Consider the following 24,396-nt stretch of genomic DNA (forward strand, 5'->3'; position numbering starts at 1 on the left):
GTGTGTGTGTGTGTGTGTGTGTGTGTGTGTGTGTGTGTGTGTGTGTGTGTGTGTGTTGCCGGATGTCAGTTTGTTTTTTTTCTTCTGCACACAAAAAACACATTAAAGTGTGAACTAGTTCATTGAAATTAGCTCATTGATTAACATGAGTTCTCAGTTTATTTCAGTTTTTCTATGCACAAAACGCACATGAAAATGGACAGGTGTGTCCCCTGCCTTGGGGTTTTGCTGTGTGATTTCCAAGCAGCTCACAGCCAAACAACTGTCAATCCACTAGCACCCATGAATTCCAACTAGAGGATTTAAACAAATAATTGGACCCATGGTTGATATTATTTACTATGTACTGCATATCAGGGCTGTGGAGTCGGAGCAATTTTGGGTACCTGGAGTTGGAGTCAGTGGTTTCATAAATGGAGGAGTTAGTCGGATGATTTTTTTACCGATCCAACAGCCCTGATGTATATAGTGCTGACATTGTTCCACAGCACTTTACAGAGTATACAGTCATGTGACTAACTGTCCCTCAGAGGGGCTCATAATCTAATCTCTACCCCGGTTATATGTCCATCGTAGTCTAGGGCCAATTTAAGGAAAAGCTAATTAAGTTAACTGCATGTTTTTGGGATGGAGGAGGAAACTGGATAGTCTGTAGAAAACCTTAGGTTAACATACACACTGTGCAGATAGTGCCATGGCTGGAATTCAAATGTATGCCCAGCAGAGCAAGGCGAGAGTGCTATCCACTACTGATCGTGTTTCACATATGCTGCACACAGCGTCTGTTAAAGCGGATCCGAGATGAAAAAGTAACTATAACAAGTAACTTGTCTATATATCTTATCTAAAGTTTAGATAGTTTACACAGCAAACCTAGCTGCAAACTGCTTCAAAAATGTATGATTATTTATTGCTGTGACACAATGAGGGCAGCCATATTCTGTTTGTCACACTACACTGAGGCAAGCTGATAGCATCTCCAGCCCTCATCCTGTGGAAAATTTCACTCCTCCCTCCTCCACTCTCCCTCTGAAATCTCTGGCTAGTAACCTCCTCCTCCTCCTGCCCAGACTGAGCTCCCATATGCCCTTGCTACATGGGACTGAGTGCCAAGGCTCTCTGAAAAGCTGTGGGTAAGGCTTGTTTAGTTTATAGGGAATTAGAGTATTAAAAAAAAAAAAAAAAAAGATTTTGGCTTGAGGAATGCCCTATAAACTATATGAAAGTAACACAATTATGCAATAAGTAAAATTTTATCTCAGATCCACTTTAACTACTTAAAGACCGCCCCACGCCAATAGGCATGGTCGTGGCGTCAGCCCCAGGACCGCCTAACGCCAATTGGCGTCAAGTCCTGGGGCTGCATTGTGCAGGAGATCGCATCTCCTGCTTGGGGGCAAAGCTCCGCCCCGCCTTTAGTCTTCGAGCGGCAATTGCAATCCGCGAAACCGCCGTCTTTTCTGTTAGTACAGTGCTGCGATCAGCAGCAACGTTGTACTGGGGACAGCCGTGTGACACAGCTGTCCCCCTGGGAGACGAGAGCGATCGTCTCTCTCATAGGCAAAAGCCTATGACGGCCGATCGCAGGATTGGCTGACTGGGGGGGAGGGAGGGGTTTAGAAAACAAAAAGAAACCATGTATAGTAGAAAAGAGAAAAAAAAAACAAATATTTATAAAAAAAAAAAATAAACAATCACGGGGGCGATCAGACTGAAACCAACAGAGAACTCTGTTGGCGGGGAGAAAAGGGGGGGGGGGTCACTTGTGTGCTGTGCTGTGCGGCCCTGCAGCTTGGCCTTAAAGCTGCAGTGGCCAATTAACAATAAAAAGGCCTGGCCTTTAGGGGGGTTTAACACTGCGGTCCTCAAGTGGTTAAGCAGTTCTGTTCCTAAGCCACCACAATAGACTTGCATAGAATCAATGTTCACACTTCCTCACAACTGGAAATGGAAGGTCACTGGAATAGTGGTTTGGTGGCGGGATTGTGTACTGTTTACTCTGTTTTTATTCAGTAAGCCTGTACATATTTGGTAAGGAGTCATTGGGCAAGACCCCCTTAGGGCTGGAACCCACTACAGCGCTTTTTTAAACATTTAGTGTTTGCTTTAAATCGATAGCGGTTTCCCTAAATGCTCTGCCAATGAAAATGGATGCGACAAATTCCACAATAGGAATTACGATTAGCCAAATCGCAATCACAGGATATGCAGCATTTTGGGAGCGTTTGCGATTCAATGTAAAGTATTGAAGTGCTGGCAAATCGCTTATGTATCGCTACACAGAGCGATTTGTGTGGCAAACTGTAAAAAAAATGTCAATTGCTGTCAGAAAGCTTACACTTTTTAGAATTGGCACTAAAATATATACATATATCGCCGCTGCTCACATTCACATCGCCTGTCCGTTAGTACACAGATCAGTGACATCTAGTGGCCAAATAGTAAAATTACACCTACATACATTGCAATAAAAAAAATAAAAAATACCCCATTAATTAAATCCTCACGTCCCATATTTAACAAAATAAAACGCTTTTATTAAAAAAAAAAGTGAAATTATTAAAAATATATAGTTTCCGTAGGGACTCGACTTCTTTTCTTTAATATGTATGTCATGAAGGTATAATACTCTTATTTTTGCAAATAAGGCCTTGTAATTAGTGAGAGGCACAAAACAGAAGAAATACACCTTTATATCCAAGTAAAATATGGTCACCATACACTGTATTAGGGACATATTTTAAATGTAATAACTGGGAGAAATAAGCAAATAGAATATGTATGGGGTTTATCCACAGTAGCATGTTTTATTTTAAAATTGTAATGGCTGAAAATTGAGAATTCATTTTTTTCAATTGTTTTCTTATTATTTGTAATATGCATTTAGAATTAAATAATTCTTAGCAAAATGTATGATCCAAAGAAAGCCTAATTGGTGGCAAAAAACAAACAAATCTAAATAATTTTGTATTAATAAAGTTATTGGCAAATGAAATGGAGCGCTGAAATGTGAAAATTGCTCTGGTCCATTAGGGGAAGTTTCTGTTTCTTGTCCTATTGAGAGGCAGGGTCACCTAGAACAAGAAGTGATGGGAAACAGTGCTTTCAACCCTACCTCTATGCAAAACGAAAATACATATTTTACTGGAGGTAAACTTTAATCCTATGTTGAAGGTTGTGATACAATTATTGCTTTAGATTAGAGAAACACCCTACAATCAAATTCTTAATTAATTATGATGTTTAAATAGTAGCAAAAAGCAGCACTGGCAGTTTACATGTAATGATTACAAAGCACTGTGCCTTTTTATAGCTTGTTTTACAGCAAATTCTCAGCCAAAAAGTTCTGCAGCTGACAATTTTTTTTGTCCTCCTTCCAGATTCAGTGCCCATCTTGCCAATTTGTGTGGTGTTTTAAGTGCCATTCTCCCTGGCATGAAGGGATTAACTGCAGAGAGTACAAGAGGGGGGACAAACTGTTACGCCACTGGGCCAATGAGATTGAACATGGGCAGAGAAATGCCCAGAAGTGTCCTCGATGCAAGGTGAGTAGTGATACGCCTAGGTAATTTTTGTAGTTCTATTATGGCTGATGTAATCATTTTATCAATACGACTGAAAGGAAACCGCAGGATTAGCACAAGTTGGAATGGTATTATGAGGTTATTATAAAACCAGCAGAGTACATTTTTTCCCATTCCTGGGCATTGGGGATCGCTTTATCCTGCATGTTTTGTATAGCAACCGTTTTCTCTGCAACTTCTTGTGTAGTGTGTTCCTGGTAGGCCAGATGTAGTTCCTTGCTGGCCTATATTCTCCAGATCACAGCTAAATGCAGACAGTAGGGTGTTTGTTGCCTGATATGATCGTAAATACAGTTGTCACTCAAGACCAGGCATCTAGGCCTGGGAAAAGAGGTGAGTGGACTCACCCTGACCACCCCCCGCCCGTGCGTGGTGCTGAAAAATGGGCATGGTCACACAAAATGTGGTCATAGGTGGAGCCAAATATATATGACCTTAGCAGTGCTGTAAAAGGTCTGCTGGGGAAGTTTGAGCTCTGCCATAGTGTTTACCCCCAAAATACATGCGACAGCATTTCATCAAAAGTACACATAATCTGGCAGAGGTTCTTCCAAAACACAGATAATATGGCCGCAGCGGTTCCCCTGAAATACGCATAATCTGGCAGAAGCGGTTCCCCAACAAAACAGATAATCTGGCAGCAGTTCTCCCAAAAAAAGGTGCCCCTAGTAAAGGTATCCAGGTCTATAGGTTTCCCCAGAATAAGTAGCCAGGTCTTTTGGTTTCTCAGTTTAGATGGTCAGGTCTATAGGTTTCCCCAGAATAGGTAGCCAGGTCTATAGTTGTCCCCAGTATAGGTAGCCAGGTCTGTAAGTGTCCCCAGAATAAGTAGCCAGGTCTTTAGGTTTCTCAGTTTAGATAGTCAGGTCTATAGGTGTCCCCAGAATAGGTAGCCAGGTGTATAGATGTCCCCAGAATAGGTAGCCAGGACTATTGGTGCACCCCCCCCCCAGCTGTTAGGGCGGCAGCGCAGTGAAGGGGGAGCGGTGGGCACAGTGGCAGGGAAGGGGGGATGTCTCCTTTCCCCCTCCCCTTCCCTTACTTGGGGCTCCTCGCTCCCCCCTCCAGAACTAAGTTTTGTGGGCAGCTGGCAGCAGGCGAACTACTTATTACTTCCTTGTTATGGCATGAGAGGGTGTTCTGCATGCCGCTGGTCTAGACCAGAGCAGCGGCATGCAGAACTTCCTCCGGTGCTTGGATCAAGGCAGAGGTAAGTCCCCGCCCACTGCCAGCCGTGCACAAAACTTAGTTCTGGAGGAGGGAGCCCCAGGTGAGGGAAGGGGGGGGGGGGAGGACGTCCCTCCTTCCCCGCCACTGTGCCCACCGCTCCATCTTCACTGCGCTGCCTCCCCTCCACATGCTAGGGTGGATGAGGTCCACTCGCTTGTCCACCCGCGTTCACGCAGAACTCGACCCCTGCTCAACACTATTTACCGATCACGAATGGACTGATGGGAACACCTCCCAGTTGTCCTTATTTTTCTTTCCTTATTGGCTTTCTGAATAGCCAGTGATAGGGCAGGACACGAAAAGACTCAAAACTAATTCATGTGGCAGAGTACACATCAGTTATGCTAGTGTGACAGTTTTGTTCTGCTTTGTGCGAGACAGAGGACAAAAGTGACTGCTAAAGACTGTTTGTTGGCAAGTGCATTACACACGTGTATGTATTTTAATTTTTTTTTAATTTTTTGTGATGGTGGTCCTTTAAATTGATGAACCATGGAGCAATTTTGTGAAGTTGCAGAATTCTTTTTAAAAAAAGTGTGTAGTTCTTTTGCACTGGCAGTATATGTTCAGGTCTTTCAGTGGAAGTAAATCAATGGCTAGACTCTACACCTTTTTATTCATAATTCATCTTATGAGAGTACAGGTAATCCTCCAGGGTCTGATGCACCTGCCCTGCTCATTGCTATGAGCAGACCTAGTGTTATTATACCTGGATATATTTTTTCTCTTAGCGTTCTTCAGTAGGTCATTACAATAACCTACTAATTTTTTCCCCTGACCGGGGATGCTTGGGCTGTGTAGATGCTTGTTTCTTTTCATATGAGCATCTGTCAGTGAATCGCTCTTTAAGTGCAGATATGTCATAACCATCCATGCCTGACTCCTTTCAGCTGCTCTTTTGTAACAAGGTGATAGGTGAGCAGCTCTCTCTGTTCTCTTTTGTCAGCAGTATTGCTTTGGAGCTGTATTTACACTCACACATTAATAATTTACATTGGTTAGTAGCAAATTGCTATCCATATCTGAAGCAATGTGTTTTCCTAAAGAAGTCCATAGTTGTGGAAATATCCATTTCTATCAAATGACCATCGTATCTAAGCCCTCTCCATCAGAGCTGATCACACCTGACAGTTGTGCTGTTCCGTCACAAGCCCTGGTTCTGGTGATACATTAAATGAAGCACTGTCTGCTGTGCTTTTATTTTTCTTCTCCATACCCTCCATATGTGACCTGCATTTTTTTGAAGGACAGGAGTGACAACTGCTCTCGCTTTGGAAGCTTTTGTTTGATCAACACCTTTTGAGTTGGCAAAGTCAAATGAGTGTACAGTTTCACATTGCCTTAGGCATGAGAGCCTCGATGGCCATCTGATCAGAGCAGGTGGGGAACCCCTAGTCTGGTGCAGTCCTGATTAGAATGAAAAATAAACACACTTTGTTATTCAATGCTGCCATTGTTTGGAGTATGTTAACATGAGGGGAGAGGTATTGTTTTCAGGAGCAACAAAAAGGGTACGCTTTGTATTCAACACTTTGCCTGAGTTGTCAAATTGTATCATATCACAAATATATAATGTGAAGCTTCATACTCTTACTGAGATGAAGCACCCTTTTAGGCTGGGTTCACATATAAAAGGTGTCCTGTCGGTTGTCTATGGCCTGGTTCACACACAAATCCGTACATTTCCAGTGCAGACCTGTCCGTTTTGCATCAGATTTGTTTGAGTTTTCTATAGCTTGGTTCACATATAAAAGGTTTAAAAGTTCTGTATCCGTTTTCTATGGGTGTGTTCACACACAAAAGGTGTACAGTTCCAATACTGTCAGGTAAAACTGACAGAAAACTGATGTAAAACTGACAATACTGAAACAGAAATGTATAGATTTATATGTGAACCAAGCCTTAAAGGAAATCTTAAAGAGGAACTCCAGCCTAAACAAACATACTGTCATTAAGTTACATCAGTTATGTTAATTCAAATAGATAGGTAATATAATCTCTTACCCACCCTGTTTGAAAGGACAGGCAAATGTTTGATTTCATGAGGGCAGCCATCTTTTTGGTTGAAAGGTGGTGACAGGGGAGCATGAGACACAGTTCCAACTGTCCTGTGTGCTGTTCACCTCTCCTAGTTGCTAGGCAACGTGAACAACAACATAGGAAATCCTATCATGCTCTGCACAGCATCAGGGGAAAAAAGCCCAGGCTTTTTTTCTTTGATGGGTGGAGCTTAGGTAAAAATGCAGCTAAAAATGATGCTTTGGTAAGAAAAACAGTGTTCTGATGCTGTGAAACTGTTAAATAAACACCAAGCCTTTTCAGTACTGCTGAGTAGATTTTTAGTTCGGAGGTTCACTTTATGTATAATTAAAATAATTAGTTTAACAACTGGGACTTCTTGCAGCCCCCTGGAGTAATCCTGTTGCCACGCCGTCCATCTGAGTCCCTCCGGCCAGCAGCTGCGACCCCCGCAAGTCTACTGGTGCTTGGAGCGTACTGCGCACCCGCAGTATGCGGAAATCACTAGTGCGCATGCGCGGAGCACTTCCGGCAGTGGGGAGCAAGATCAGGGTGGCTGGGGCCGTGCATGCGCAGTAGCCGACTAGCCAGCTTTGCAGGGGACATCGCTGCTGGCCGAGGGGTGCGGGAACAGGGTCACTCCAGGGGGGATGCAAGAAGCCCCAAGTAAGTTAAACTTTTTTTTGTTCGCTTAATGCTCATACATACGTCTAACATAACGCACAATCCAACCACACAACATGACCTACTGCACGACAAGTTGTTTACACAATAAGTACATACACAAATGCCAAATAACTGAACGACCAACTATGCTCGCAAGCTACACGACAAACTGCACATGTCCGCACTCAAAAACAATGTTGTTCATACTGCATGTATACACATTCCAACCTGCATGATAATTGTACAGGTTGATCCATCGGATGAATCTGGCAAACTACCTGTTATCAGTTGGTCGCCTTGTTGTTTGCCAACCATAAACACTCCCAACTATCTTCCAACAGACCAAGCAAAGATAATAGTTGGGCAGATTGGACCTGTGTAGAGCCCTTTTTTGAGAGTGCAGCACAGGCAGCAATCATCTACTTTACTGCTAAAGTACATACAGAAACGTTTGAGGGCCGATGGCTAGACTCTAGACCAGGGATGAGCAAAGTTTGCACAGCCCGGGCCACATTCTGCGGACCACATTCCTGAAATACTTCCCCTCTATTTTTCCTACCCCCCTCTCTGCAGAGCTGCGGGCGGTTAACTAAGAACTCACTTGATCGGCAATTCCCAAGTCGCGTCTCGTCATGTGGTGCCCGGTTGCCATGGAGATGCGATGCGGGAATCGCTGCTCTGGTGAGTTCTAAGTTCCCCCATAACCTCCCGCTCGCAATTCTGCAGGGAAGAAGAGGAATCCGGCCACCGTACACGGGCTGGATACAGACCGCGGGCTGTAGTTTGCCCAGCGCTGCTTTAGACCTTCTATAACGTGCTGTGTAAACAGGAGACATAAGTGATGTGCTTGTTTTGTAAACATGTGAGGGAGAGTATGCAGCACCCAACCAGGGTTATTGGAGTCTGGAGAGATGGAGGTGTGACATCTACAGAAAACCTGTAGTGAAGACGCACGACTTCTGTGTGTGGGAAAGGGATTAGGTACCATAAAAGTATGAATATTTCTGTGATTGTTTTCTCTGGACTGCACAGGTGAGAGAGAGTACTCTGTGAAAGATGTGCGAGTGTATTTTAGCATCTTGGCTTTAGATACAAATGAATATCTGTGGGAATTCATTTCCACTTTCAGAAAAGGCTGCAGACATACAGTGTATACACATATCTAATCTTACCACTTCCATGTGGCCTACACAATGGGTAGAAAATATTCAAAATCTTTTGTCCTTCATACTATGGAAATGGTAAAAGTAGCTAATGAATACACACCTATAGTGTGCATTCAACACCTTATGCTGAATACACATGTTGCGATTTCCCGCGTGATCGATTCGATTATTTCCAACATGTTCGATCGTGTTTCGATGGATACAGCCGTCGATTTTGCATACTGAATATATGCAAAATCGATGGCTGTATCCATCGAAACACGAAGAGAATCTGTACTGTCCGATTTGTACAATAAAAAACAAACCAATCGAGTCACTGTGATCTTTTGGAACCCTCTGCCGTTTCCGCCGCTCCCCACCGCGATCCTGGCTTTTAATTGCCAGTTTTAGGCAGTGTTTACAAACAAAAACATGGCCACTAACAAGGTGTGTGTGTGTGTGTGTGTGTGTGTGTGTGTGTGTGTGTGTGTGTGTGTGTGTGTGTGTGTGTGTGTGTGTATGTGTGTGTGTGATATGTGTGTGTGTATATGTGTGTGATATATGTGTGTGATATATGTGTGTGATATATGTGTGTGTGTGGGATATATGTGTGTGTGTGTGTGGGATATATGTGTGTGTGTGTGTGGGATATATGTGTGTGTTTATTTATATATATGTGTGTGTGTGATTTATTTATATATATATATATATAATGTGTGTGTGTGTTATTTATATATATATGTATGTATGTATGTGTGTGTGTGTGTGTGTGTGTGTGTGTGTTATATATATCTGTGTGTGTGTGTGTTATATATATATATATATATATATATGTGTATATATATATATATATATATATATATGTATATGTATATGTGTGTGTGTGTGTATATATGTGTGTATATATATGTGTGTATGTAGTTTGTATTTATGTATACAGTTTCTCAGCGCAGGCAGCTCCCCAGGCCCCCCCCCCCCCCCCCTCCAAACAAGCTGAAATTGAGAGCAGAGACCTGTCTGTGTGGGATAAACAAAGCACACACACAGAGCCTAGAGGGGGTGGGCACAACTTCTCCCTATCACAGCAGAGACAGTGCATTCCTCTCTGGGTCAACAAAGCTTGAAAAAGAAAAGATTAGATTTATTACAGAGACAGTGCAACTAGAAAAGGCTGCAGTAATCCAGAGCACATTAAAACCGGTATAGGGACTTGTAGGATAGAACACATAAGGCAGACAATTTTGTTACAGTCTCTTTAAAGTGCTGGGAATACAGTGCATTGAGAAAATATTGACCAATCAGAGAGGAACGGTGATGTGAGTGAGAGGGGAAAACAGAAGGGAAAGAGGCTTAAGCCAATCAGGCTGTATTAGCTAAGTCTGAGGGGAAAGTAAAGAAGTAAAAAAAAAGCATGCTCTGGAACTTCTTTTGTGCAGCAGATGTACCAAATAAGAGCCAGGGAAACTGGGTAATAATGTTTTATTAAGAAGAAAAACAGTGATTTTTAACTTTTGGATTGCCTGCTTAGCATCCTTGTTAGTTGTTTACCACATAAAAATAAAGAATTGCTTTTATGCCCCACAGTTACTGTTTATGGCGTTCAGATTTGAAGAGAGAGTGTCAATTACATCCCTAGATTCTTAACCCTCAGGGCCCTTTCACACTGGTGCGGTGCATCAAATTGACGCACTGCATCCGTAGCCTAATGTATCCCTATGGGGAAGTTCATAGTTCCTACGTTGTGGTACGCTGCGCCGGAAGTGCTCAATCTTTCGCTAGCGCAGAACTGAGTGATCTGAGTTGGCCCGGAAGTCATTTTAGTCTGTGCCGACACAGGGTTTTTAAACAAGCTGGTACCTTCCGCATAACCGAAGCAGGAAGTGACCGCAAGTGCGTTATTTCCTGTTTGTCTGGTGGCCAGACAAGGAACAGGCCCTGAAGGCCTAATTTTAGTGGTGTGGCAGGCGCAGCGCACCGCATCGCTGCCTCCAGTTTGCAGTGTGAAACCAGCCTTAAGGTAGCCATAAATCGAACGATGATGGGCAGATACAACCAAGGTACAAATCTCTCTCTAATCGTATCTGATTATAGAGAGATCTGTTGGCTGCCAATACACCGCAGGCTGATTCCCGATCAACTTCATGCTGAAATTGGTCAGGAATCGACCTTGTGACGCCACATCCGTCCGCCTCCCTGCTTCAAGGCTATCCCCCTAATGTTTGTCATGTCCAGTGCACTCTATACATTACCTGTCCAGCCTCTGCCTGCTCCGGGATTCCTTCGCTGTCCGTACTCGCATGCCATGAGTTTGCCTGTTTGATGTATGATGTCACACACGGCCTTACAAAGCAACCATGTGGGGTGTGCTTGTACGGAGCAAGCCAGCTGAGGACAAGCGGCGGCCTCGGATAAGTAATGTATATTTTGCATGGGGGGGGGGGGTAAATTATACAGGGGTGACAGCGCCGGGGGGTTTTGTTGCGTTCGTTGCTCATCCTAATATCACTCGCCATTACTGCCGCGCACCCGATCGAGCAAGTTGGCCCTACATCTTGAGGTATGTGCGATCAGTCGCATTTTCAGTCAGGCATGCATTTGGCGGCACCGATTTTCATGCGATTATAATAATTGTATTGGATGGTTGCTCGCTCGCCAAGTTGCCTGATGTTTGGCCACCTTTACAGTGAAGAAAAAAGGAACACATCCCAGATCCAAGTAGGCTTTGGACTGTACATACAGGTACATACACATTTATCTCTCATCATGTCACATGACAGTTGTACATTTCATTTCATTGTAGATCATATTGTATCCAGAGCCCATACACACTCACTACAGGCAAATTAACCATTTACCGCCATCCTAACGTATTAAAACGTCATGCTTACCGCTATTAACAGCAACATGACGTTTTAATACGTCGCGCATTCCCGCCGCTGCTACCGCCGTGTGTCCGCCGCTACCGCCGCCATTACCGTCGGGATCCCGTGCTGGGCGATTGGGGAAGAGGACTGAACAGTCCTCTACCCAATCGCAGTGCCTGGAGTGAATGGACGTGACCGCGAACAGCAGCTACGTCCATTCACATAAACAGGAAATGTAACAGTTTAATAAAGTGTGTAAAAAAAAAAAAAAAAAAAAAAAAAAAAAGTGAACACGTCCTATGAGTGTTCACCAGCGCCATCTTGTGGCCAAAAAGTATATTACACTTACAAAATACATACATTTTCAAGTATATACACATCATTAATAAAATTACACTTCCAACCCTCCCCCCCAAAAAAAACACTTGTAAAAAAAAAAAATCAGCTTAAAAAAAATAAATAAATAGTTACCTTAGGGACTCAGCTTTTTTTATTCTATATTTTATGGGGGAAAATTAATTTTAATTTATTACATAGGGGCTTGTAATTATGGCCAGAACAAACAGAAAAATAACCACTTATATTTCAAAATAATATACTGTCGCCATACATTGTGGTAGGGACATAATCTAAACGGTTTAATTATCGGGACCACTGGGCAAATAAAACGTGTTTGTTTTATCCACAGGAGAATGTTTAATTTTAAAACTATAAAGGCTGAACACTGAGAAATAATGATTTTTTTTCTTTTTTTTTCTGTTTTTCTCATTAAAATGCATTTAGAATAAAAAAATTCTTAGCAAAATGTACTATCCACAGAAAGCCTAATTGGTGGCGAAAAAAACGAGGTATAGATCATTTTCTTGTGATAAGTAGTAATAAAGTTATTAGGGAATAAAAGGGAGGAGCGCTGACAACTGAAAATTGCTCTGGTCCGTTAGGATAAAAACCCTTGGGGGTGAACTGGTTAAATATGTGTTATGCTAAATGAATGGCAATGTAAGAATGTGTTTTTATTTTGGATGTGCTTTGAATGGAAAATATAGTAGAAAATGTCTGTCACAGGATAAGTCTTGTGTTCTTCACTCAGCTGAACCACTACACACAACGCAGTAGCATTTTAGAAAATATATTTCCTGTCCTAATGGGCAATGATTTCCTCTGCTGAGACCACTCAATGCGTAATGTTTACAGTATTCATAGAGCCATTTGAAATGATCATCATGAATGTGTTACCGGTTTGCTGCTTCTTTCAGGTCCATATTCAGAGAACAGAAGGCTGTGATCATATGACCTGTTCTCAATGTAACACTAATTTCTGCTATCGCTGTGGGGAGAGGTATCGTCAGCTACGCTTTTTTGGTGATCACACATCAAACCTCAGTATATTTGGATGCAAATACCGCTACCTCCCTGATAGACCACATCTAAGGAGATTAGTGCGTGGCTCAGTTTGTGGTGAGTATATACATTTTATATTATAAATGTTTTTTGTTTTTTTTTTAGATGTAAGCAGTTTTGCCATTAAAGCAAACCTGAAATTAAAATAGGGGATTGTATGGGAAAAAAGTAAATTACAGTGCATTTTACTCTGGTAGAAATGTACTTTTCATGTGTGTATTTTAAATTGTACAATTTGTGAATGTAGTCGTTTAACTGGTACAAAAATGACCCTCACGTACCCGATGCAGTGAAAACTTGAAACTTTGATGATTGTTTTTTCATCTCTTAAAGTGGATCCGAGATAAACTTTTACTCATTTCATAATTGTGTTCCTTTCATATAGTTTACAGGGCATTCTTCAAGCCAAATATGTTTTTTGTTTTAATACTCTAATTCCCTATAAACTGACCAAGCCTCGCCCACAGCTTTTCAGAGAGCCTTGGCACTCAGTCCCAGGTAGCAAGGGCTTATGGGAGCTCAGTCTGGGCAAGAGGAGGTTACTAGCCAGTCTGAGGCAGAGGGGAGGAGGAGGGGGGAGGGAGTGAAATTTTCCACAGGCTGAGGACTGGAGATGCTATCAGCTTGCCTCAGTGTAGTGTGACTAACAGAACATGGCTGCCCTCATTGTTTCACAGCCATAAATAATAATAAAATTGATGAGGCAGTGTTTTTGAATAGAAGGGTGATGGTGCAGTCGGGTAGACTGACCACCACCCTTTACACCAAGCCTGCGGACAGAAATTCCCTTCTTCGCTACCAATGTTCCCATCCTCTCTCGGTAATTAATGCTATCCCTTGGGGACATATTACACGAATAGAGAGAATAGTATCTGATCAAGATTCCTTAGAAACCCATAAAGAGTTAATTAAAACTAAATTTAGAGAAAGCGGTTACCCAGAACATACCCTGTCCTCTAATCCATGTCGTTCTAAAAAAACTCAAACCATTTCGCATGCCCTTCGTGTCCACATATTCAGCCTGTAGTCAACAAATGGGCAGTATTATTAGACAACATTGGCACCTTTTGCAAGGAGATTTTCCTCGGATACCAGAATTCTGGTATTCCCCTCTATTTTCTTTCAAAAAGGCCCCCACCATTAGTGATAAAGTGTTTAGACAACGCAGCTTTAATCCATCGAATTCCTCCATGATTGTTAATCCATTATCGACCGGTCCAAGAGTTGGTACTTTTCCCTATCTGAGCTGCCATTTGTGCAGCCACATAGCCAAAGGTGGCACATTCACTCATCCATGCAAGGGCACACGGTATACTGTTCAAGGTGGCTATTCTTGCGACCCCACCTATGTGGTTTATTTAATTAAATGCCTGTGTGGCCTTGGATATGTCGGAATGACCACTCCACTCCTACGAGATAGAACGTCATCCCATAAATCAGCAATCTGTAACAATGATATGACACAGGCTGTGTCATCTCATTTTTCAACAGCTTGACATAGTGTAGCGCAGATGAAGGTGCAGGTTATTGACAGTGTACCTAACAACTGGCGGGGTAGACTCAATGGGAAGCCTGAGTTGGCACGTAGGGAAGCATGGTGGATTCGAAAGCTTAATGTTATGGGGCGAGGTGGGTTAAACCGAGAATATGACCTCCGTTTTTGTATATGAGTTGTCCTTTTGATTGTTTGTTTCTGTTCACTGTTCTCTCACTGGTTGGCCTGTGCGATGAACTTGGGATGGCTGTGTTCCTTTAATTTTTTCTAATGGTTTCTAATGTTTTCTTTTTTAGGAAACTTCCAGGTGCCATGCTGAACGCTCAGCGATGTGTCGTATTTTGTTGTTTTTATGTTTTTGTGGTCGTAAGTATAGGCGGTTATTGACTGCACTGAGGACACCTTTTTTTTTTGCCATATCACAATGTTACCCATGGTTGGAGTGACTTTTTTGAGTTTTGTGATGGCTCTTTAGGTGGTCCTCAGGTGTTATTATATGCCGCTGTTATACTTATAAATCTCACCCACAGCTACTTTTGCGGCTGTATTTCCGCATGTGAGTGTGATTTTCCGCGTTAGACGCGTGCGGTTTTCCGTGTACGGATTATTTTATGCGCACTCATAATTTTGATGCCGGTATGATTTTCCACGTATGATGCGTATGTATTTCCGCATCCGGATGGCCGCATGCGCTGGGCGGAAGCAAGGCTGGAAGGTGTATCTTTGGTGATGTCCCTTTTTTCAGTTCCCCATCAGGTCCACAGCCCTTCTGAGCGCACCCATTGGCCAGCAGGATTTTAGAAGCCGCTACAGCCATTTTTATCTATGACTTTTCCAATAAAGAGCTACTAAATTACTGAATGTGGTGCCTGCTGCGCTTGGATCTGCTCAATAAATAATACACATTTAAAACTGTTTGCAGCTAGATTTGCTGTGTAAACTATCTAAACTTTAGATAAGATATATAGACAAGTTACTTGTTGTAGTTACTTTTTCATCTCTGATCCACTTTAAAGCCAAATCTTGAACTACTGCACATTTTTAATCTGTTCCTAGTAGGTTTGTTACTTGAAATGAGTTATTGGTGAGAGTTGCACTGTTTCACCTGCAGTCCGACAGCAGAGAAACTTTTAAAGACCTGGATACCTTTGCCTGAGGGATCGAGACCTGATCCATGCTGAGCTTCAATCTATAGTGTGTACATAGCTTTGGTATAAGGCTATCTTAGGAGGAGCCAATTAACTTATCGGTATGTTTTTAGAATGTGGGAACCTGTGCAAACATAGGAAAAAATAAAAGCTCCATGCAGGCAGTAACATAGCCAAGGTTTTATGCTGGGCATACACGGTGCAATTGTGCGCCGGAATCGAGCCGCTGGCTCGATGCCGGTGCGTCCCCGCTCGTCCGCGTGGATCGAGCGCGGTATTGATCCGGCGTGGTGATCGGACACGTCGGATATTATCAATCGAGCCATCAGCCACTCGATTGATAATAAAAAACGAGCCGTGTGTGCCCAGGTTTAGGCTCTGTTCCCACTACAGCGGAGAACAGACATTTTGTTTTTCTCCGCTCATCGAGTGAATGGCTCCTATTTTATGAATAAGAGCCGTTCAGACTTGTCGCGCCGCATTAGATCTGTGAGATCTTATGCAGTAAGCGGACCGTGGGTGGATGCATTACCCCATATAGCCTATGGGAGATCACATCTGTCCTGGGCTCAAGCTGGACCATGGCGGACCATCAGGACAGACACTACACTGGCCGCATGTGATACAGCAACAAGTGGGAACACAGCCTGAACCTGGGACTCTAGCTCTGCAAAGCAAAAGTGCTAATCTTGTAGCTACAGTGCCCACACAATAGGGTTTTTATTTTAATCTTTAAAGGTGTGTGTGTGGGGGGGGGGGGGTGAAATAACTCTAAACTATCTCGACTATAGTGCCTTATTTAGGATGCGTATTGAAAAATCTTGTTTTATTTTTCACAGCTGGGAAGCTGCTTATTGCACCCTTACTCCTAGTTATAGGCTTGGCTTTGGGAGCCATTGCAGTTGTAATAGGTAAGAATAAAGTATGATGCATCTACCAGTTAATGAAATGAAAATGCATAAAAATGTAATCCAGTTGCCCAGCATATAATTACAGGTTTCTATTATTTTAATTTGCTTAGTAAAGCATTTTAATCTCTAGGTAATACATAACCTCTTGTGCAATAGTTTATCATCATATCCCTTACAATTTCATAGTAAAGCTCGTATTTGAATGGACATCTTGCTCAGCATATTTAAAATATTTTATCCTGTCATGGAACAGTTGGCTATCTTAAGCTTTGCAGCTGATGTCCTTAATAGTTTGCTCTCCTCAGATATAATCTGCAGACCTGCTGCGCTTCCTAATGCTGATTGTATGTTTAGCTTATACAGATGGGTGTCCGTTCAAAAATCCACATTTAACACACAAAATCTGTTTCTCTGCTTAATCCTCCATCATCATATGGAGTACTTTGACTTTCCAAAATTTAGATTACATCGGTCTATTAAATCCAAGCTCAAAACGGCCAGAGACTAAGTACAGACCATCCCCTATTTACAAACAACTCCAAGTTACAACGTTTCAGAGATACAAATAAAGTTGTCTTCATGTACAAAATATACAGTAATGTTTTATTGCATATTTTTAATTTTTATTACAGTATTATATAAACTGTTTAAAGTAGTTTTACACCCTTTAAAAGCACATTGAAAACAACCAAAAAACTGTTTATACTATGTCCAAATCTAGAGTTGTTCGAAAGGAAATAATTTATCCAGATTTCATCATGGACTCAACTTAAAAATTCAACTTCTAAATAATCTCTTGGAATGGAACCTGTTTGTAAGTAGGGGACTGCCTGTAATTTGATAAGGGGGTCTGCCATGTTTCAAACCACATGGTATACTAATCATGTTTGCACAGGAGATTTATTTTTCTTTCCTCCACGATCTGTGCTTGTGTATGCCATGAACAAGTGAGCACTTTTTACCTGTTAATAGCCACACATGGGTTACCTTATTTTAGATAATGTACTGCTTTGGTCTTCAGTCGGCAGAACTCGTGCTGTAAATTCTTGGCTTGCTTTGAACTTTCTCTTCAAGCAGAAACTGAAAGCAAAGAGCCTCTTTTATTGTCTAACACTGCCTCCTAGTGACAAATGCCCATAAATACACATTCCAGCAGTACTAATTAGAAGCTAGGAAATCTAACAAAGAAATAAAATAAATTGGCCTGGAGAACTTGCAAGCCTCAAAATAAATTGGCTGCCAAAGGATTAAAACCATCATAGCACAACCCCATGAGTCATTTAGCTTATCCTATTGATTTTATTTCAAAATTCATTCAGCGAGAAAGCTTATTGCGGTGTCTGACATGCTTTTAGTTACCAGAGGTAGAATCTCCTAGTTTGTAGATAAAATAGTACCATAATAGAAATCCATGCAAAGTTTGTGCACTGTACTCAGTGCACCAGCTGTATGAATGAATGTGCCTTGTAAATGAACCTTTGTCTTCTTCTAGGCTTGTTTGGATTGCCTATCTACTGCCTTTGCAAAAGGAAAAGAAAAAGGACACGGACGGGTATGCCATGGTAAAGAAAGGGGACCTCCTGAAGCTTGAAACAGTCCTGCGGGGGTAATACTGTGTACTGGGGAGCTTTATCATTCATTCACAGAAAACTAGACATGGACTGTAGAATGCAGAACCTTCAATGCTTCGCTTTCCGTACTACCCCCAACGGCAAGACCGTAAAGCCACCTGGTCATGGTGCACTCCCAGCTGGATATGCCCAGAATTGCTGCTTCTTTTTTTATTTGTAATATTAAAACATTATTTGAAATGCCATTCCCTTCTTAGAAGTGTAGGCTTAAGACTAGATTCCCTTTGGTTAGACAATCAACATAAGTACTTTTGATTGGAACCTGAAGACTTGACTAGCTGCGCTCTCATTGTCACTGAACTTGTCTGTGTAAGGATAACTCCAGTAGCCGATATTGAAGAGATTGTCAAGTATCCTCTAACAAGTACGAACCATACTTGGTCAAGTATCATCAGCATCGAAGTTCATGTTCACAAAGTTTCCATGTAGCCGTTTGACATAGTTACAATCGTCTGCTGCAGTAAGAAGTCATAATATGTAACCGTTTCTTTTGTTATGTCTTGAGAAGTGATCTTAAGACTCATTGTATTGCTAGTTGAAGAAACACTAAGCATTTTAAGTCAGTGGGTCATAGCTATTAGTTAAGATATGGTCATACTCCTTTTTATATTATTCACACCCAAAGCAGGGAACAGAAAAGAAATCAGGACAATGCCTTATTCTCAGCACAATTACTGAATATCTCAACCTTTGAAATGCAGGGGCACATATTTTACCTTTGGAACCTGAACTGGGATTGTAGCATTTTGTGTGTAAAGGTAATAATAATAATAATAATGGCAGTATTTGTATAGCGCCTTTCTCCTGTCGGACTCAAAGCGCTTGCGAGGCAGCCACTAGAGCGCACTCAGTAGGCAGTAGCAGTGTTAGGGAGTCTTGCCCAATTAACTCCTTACTGAATTACTGGCTTACTGAACAGGCAGAGCCGAGATTCGAACCCAGGTCTCCCATGTCAGAGGCAGAGCCCTTAACCAGTACACCATCCAGCCAGTATACTGAAAGGCTCTCTGCAGTCTTCTTTTGTGTGCTGTACTGGAGTCTTATTTATCAAAGTGCCTGTAGAAACGGTTTTGTTGCCCATCACAAACAGATCACACTCTCTCTTCCCTTAAAGTTAACCTGAAGTGTATCTGAAATAGAAAAGAAACAAAAAACAAATACTTACCTAAGGAATGGGAAGGCTCTGGGTCCTATAGAGCCTCCACGTTCCTCTCCTGGTCCCTTTGTTCCAGTGGCTTCACCCCGTTAGCAGTTCTGACTGATGGGTTGCCGATTGTTCTCTTCCGCCAGAGGAGTCTTTGGGAGCCCGAGTGCTCCTGAATCCGGGCGGCTCTGTAGTGCCCACCCTCTCACGCACTCGCATATGCACAGTACAGAGCCGCCAGTCTTCTGGAGCACTCAGGCTCCTGAAGACTTCCAAAGCCTCCCATGGCGGGACATTTGAGGAGACAGTATTGGAACAGAGAGACCGGGAGAGGAACCGGATCCAGAGCCTTCCCCCTCCTTAGGTAAGTACCTGTGTTTTTTTATTTTAAAAATGCTTCAAGTTTGCTTTTAAGGCCTTGTCACAAAGGAGACTGAAGGCGGTAAATTCATATACTGTACAGTATGCTCCAGCAAGACACTTGCTAGTGCTCGGCATGGGAGGTAGAAGTGGGGTCTACCTATAGTGTAACATCTGAGCACAGCCGTTTTCAGACAAAACATGTTTTGCTCTTTTGCCACCGGGTAACTCCACAACGTGCCAAATCATGACATGTGTGGGGTTACCAACACTGCCACTCAGCTACATAAAATTGCAGCTGGGGAGGCTAAACTGCCTTACAAAATATGCAGTTTGGCCTCCCCTGTAGAAGGAGCTTTACTGTGATGAGCAACACTGTAAAACACTGGTTTATGCAAGTACTTCCTTCAAACACTTAGATAAGTAATGCATACTAATGTCAATGGCTACTAGAATTTCGAAAGACTCCCCAGTCAGATCAGTAGTGAATTTTCTGAAAGTGTATAGTGGCAAGTGGAGAAAGTTGTACAGAAGCATCAAGGTCAGCCTGCAATAGCAAGTGTAAATTTACACACAGTGATGCTCTGCTAAGAAGAGTGACGGGTGATGTTATCAGCATTCCTATTCAGGTGTCAGCAGAATAGAAACCCAGTTTTGGAAACCTTTGAACCAACACTAATGTAATGAATTGCACTCAGATTTATTTTATTATTTGACCCCTTGTGGATTTTATTTCCTTTCTTTCTGTGTAAAAATGTAGACTAATGAAATGTGCTTGCATTCATACTTCCTCAGCAACAAATATGTCTTGAGTACAGCCAAGTTTGCATGCCATAAGAGTGGCTCAAAGGGGCCTAGTTATAAACAAGTGGATTAAAAATATTAAAAGCCTTTTTTTTTACTTTTTAAAATCTGATGGTTACTTTCTTATCGCCAAACTTATCAAAGGGTGATCATATTTATTGCACTGATATTCAGTGCTTTGATTGCTATATTGTTTGTTGTAGTTAACCTAAACTGGCGGAATCCTTATTCATGTGTATGGAGTAAAAGGAGCAGCAACCGCAACCATTCATTTTCACCAGGAAAGGTAGCAATACACAGCCCATTGACTTGAGCAGGATATTTGGCAGTAAGTACAATTAGGCTGATCACCACTTTAGAAAAATGACAATCGTTGCCAAGCTGCTGCTGAATAATGGCAAAGAGAATGACAGTGACTATCCTTAAAGGGAAGGTTCGGGGAGGGTGACTAAAAAATAAAAATCAATTTCCACTTACCTGGGGCCTCCTCCAGCCCGTGGCAGGCAAGAGGTGCCCTCGTCGCCGCTCCGCAGACTCCCGGTGGTCTCCGGTGGCCGACCTGACCTGGCCAGGCCGGCTGCCAGGTCGGGCTCTTCTGCGCTCCATGGCCCGGCACTTCTGCGTCCCACGCCGGCGCGCTGACGTCATCGGACGTCCGCTGGGCAGGCGCAGAACTACTGCGCCTGCGCAGTACAGCCCGTCTGGTCGGCCACCGGAGACCACCGGGAGCCTGCGGAGCGGCGGCGAGGGCACCTCCTGCCTGCCACGGGCTGGAGGAAGCCCCAGATAAGTGGAAATTGATTTTTATTTTTTAACCACCCTCCCTGAACCTTCCCTTTTTAATAAAAGTGGCAGTCATCTAAAGAGTATCTCCAGTATAAAAGACAGCCTGTCATGTCAGGCTCTGTCTTGTTGATGCAGGATTGATATTTGAGGGGGGGGGGCAAGCTTTTGAGGACTGCCTGAGTTGCCAAGGGACACTGTCAGCTTGGCAGCAACCAATTAGGCTGCTGGTCTGGGGTTGGTCATGCGAGTCAATATGTGGCCATCTCTGCAAATAAATGATGTGCATTTTTCATACCATCATTGTCCATGTCTGTGGTAGGCCTCTCTGTGAATGAACGCTCCATTTATCCACTGAGGTCGAATACAAATCTATTTGTCAAGCAGCACATTGTGCTACACAGCTAAGCCAGTGCGGATCATTGAGCTGCATCTACAAGTTGCAGCTTACTGCTTATCTGAATCCGCCATTATTGTGTTTACTGCTCTTCCGAGACCTGCAGTGGAGGCAATCAGTCTGTGGACTAATGCCTTCTAGTTCAGTAAAGAATGTCTTAAAAAAAAATCTACCTATCAATTAGCAGAACAAGTGCCTTTACAGTGGTGGTTCAGAAAGCTTGAACGCTTGCATTCTGAATTCTTTGATGTTAGCTCTAGATGTTAAGATGACAGATTAAGGTTCATATATCCACAGCTTTGCCTCCTCATGATTTATAGTAGAATGCCAATAGTGAAAATGCCAAAATGAGCATCAGTGTTAATGTAATTGCCAATGATGCTAAGCTAATTTACATAGCTTACACACTACATATTTTAAACCAAGCTCCAGATGCAATTTGTATCTCACTCTATAGTATGTATAACTCTGACTACTGGTCCACTGTCCCACTTCTAGACGAGTTTTCTATGTTGTTCCACAGTTAGTAGTAGTAGTGTGCCTGTAATTCCTTTTTTACTTTAAGGAGCCAAAAAAGATCAGTTCTGGATAAGAACTTATATTTAAATAATATTTTACTGCCCATCTCTTGTGCCAATCCTTTTTGATTTATAGTGCAGTAGTTGTATAAACATTTGTCAAAGTAGTGTTTGAGAAATCAAGCAGACCCAAGTGTCATGGCTGTCTGAAACAGAACCAATCAATCAATCAATCATTGGCATGGTAGAAGGAAATATCCCTGCCAGGGTTTGGGGCCTTCCATGGGCGTATGAAGGTCTCCTTTTTCTAATTAAGACAACACCGTCCTTTATGGGAGAATTTTTCCTGTTGATGCACAATTGACTATTTGTTGCTGATAAAGTACATGATATTCAGAAAGCATTTATATTTGCTACAGTCTCCTAGTTAATTATTTGGGCATAGGAGTTCTGAATAAGCAGTGAGTATCGCCATAACTTCCTTTTCTCTTCCTGTATAGATTTGGATCAGGTTAGGACTAAAGGCGCGTACACACACCGTACTTTTTCAAACGACTGGTCCATCAGATCATCCCGCGGGGCGGTCGTTCTGACAACAGTTGCACGCGAGTACAAGCTGTCGGCAGACTGATAAGACTGTTTTTGACTGATCCGTCATACGGACCCGTCTTTTGATAACGTATGGCATGTGTACGCTCCTTAAGATTTGGTTTCTAGTGACAAATATACGGTATGCAAAAATTAAATTGGCGAAAAGAACAAAGGCTTTTTAAATTGAAAATTCCATTTTAATGTTTGTTTTGCCAAAAATGTAGCACATGTACTGCTTTGCTGCCTTAAAGCGGTCTAACACCCAGTATTTCAACTTTGCTTTAAAAGATTGCTTACAGCTTAGAAACGATTATGCCAATTTTTGTTTTTAAGCAGAAATTCACTGAATGGGTTAACCATGACATTTTAGTTTTGCATTTAGCTAGAAATCTGCTTCTGTGCTGAGGTTTAGATACAAATGTATCTTTGTTTGGAATGCAAATAGACCTCTGAAAAGCCTGTCTTGGAAGCCCTCTGTGCTCTCTCAGAGAGGTGTTTGTTTATTTACATTGTAAATAGATACATTTGTATCTAAACCTCAGCACAGACACAGATTTCTAACTAAATGCAACACTAAAATGTCATGTTTAACCCATTCAGTGAATTTCTGCTAAAAAAAAAAAAATCTGGCATAATCGTTTCTAAGCTGTAAGCAATCTTTTAAAGCAAAGTTGAAATGCTGGGTGTTAGACCGCTTTAAAGGATGTTATGGTCAGCTTAGCAAACTGGAGCTACTGTGCAAGTTAGAAGCCGTAAATCTTTAGGTTGAAGACCATGATTACACAATTGGAGTGAAAAAAAATGTGAAAACATGAATTTTCTGGATAGCTTAATGATTGACTGCAAAAATGTAATGGGATCTCCATCCTAGATATTAGGATATTATATAATTCATAATATAAAGATAATCCATGCTGGGGAACACACTGCATTTTACATTGTCCTATCAAGTGATTGAGTTAAGGTTATCAGTATTATATGTTGATTTCTAATTATCCAATTATATTTGATTCTTTTTTTAAATTCCGTTATCATAGGCGGTCCATGAAGTTCAGGATTGGGTTTCATCCACCCTGCAGCATTTGCTGAAAAAGCATGATTATGTTATTTATATACTTCAATTTAAAACAATGTTTAGGCTAAAATATGGTCTTTTACCAAATCTTGAACATTTAGGGCCCATTCACACTTGTGTTTTCAAAACGCCGACAATTTTTGCTATAGTTTTGCAGGAGTGATTTTTCCGCAATTTCCCTCGGAAAAATCACTGAACACTGCAGCGATTTTGCCGCAATGACATTTAGCGCTTCTATAGCACTGAAACGCGATTGCCGGGAAATCACCTGAAAATGGTGCAGGCGACGCATTTGCTTTTCGCGTTTTTGGGCGATTTGCGGCGGCGATTAGCGCAAATCGCCCAAATGAGAACGGGCCCATACACTTTTATTACCCTGGTGCTTTGAAAAGCGCTAGCATTTGAGCGTTTTGCCGAAATCGCTGGAAAAACTCTCAAGTGTGAATGGGCCCTTAGGGAAGTAGTTTTGCTGATAGTCATTTAGCATCATTGCTGCTTTCTGAAATGTAATTTGTTCATTAGCTTGCATTCATCTATCCAACCCTTCTCACAACAAGGAGGTGCTGATAAGACATGTAGAGATGAGCTATGTGTGCCTCTTGGGGCCAGACCAGCTAGTAGCTGAAGAAA

General features: G+C 42.1%; 1 protein-coding gene across 1 annotated transcript in view; it reads left to right on the forward strand.

Moving 5' to 3' along the window:
- The window catches only part of RNF217 (ring finger protein 217), a 121,306-nt gene extending 100,797 nt beyond the window's left edge, over nucleotides 1-20,509 (forward strand). The window contains exons 3-6 of the mRNA XM_068231455.1: nucleotides 3,381-3,545; nucleotides 12,765-12,966; nucleotides 16,392-16,463; nucleotides 17,956-20,509. Coding sequence (XP_068087556.1) covers nucleotides 3,381-3,545; nucleotides 12,765-12,966; nucleotides 16,392-16,463; nucleotides 17,956-18,029 — 513 coding nt within the window. The 3' untranslated portion in view covers nucleotides 18,030-20,509. The remainder of the gene's footprint in view (nucleotides 1-3,380; nucleotides 3,546-12,764; nucleotides 12,967-16,391; nucleotides 16,464-17,955) is intronic.
- The last annotated feature ends 3,887 nt before the right edge of the window (nucleotides 20,510-24,396 follow it).

Source organism: Hyperolius riggenbachi, chromosome 4 (assembly GCF_040937935.1).
Source record: "Hyperolius riggenbachi isolate aHypRig1 chromosome 4, aHypRig1.pri, whole genome shotgun sequence".
NCBI classification, from domain to species: domain Eukaryota; kingdom Metazoa; phylum Chordata; class Amphibia; order Anura; family Hyperoliidae; genus Hyperolius; species Hyperolius riggenbachi.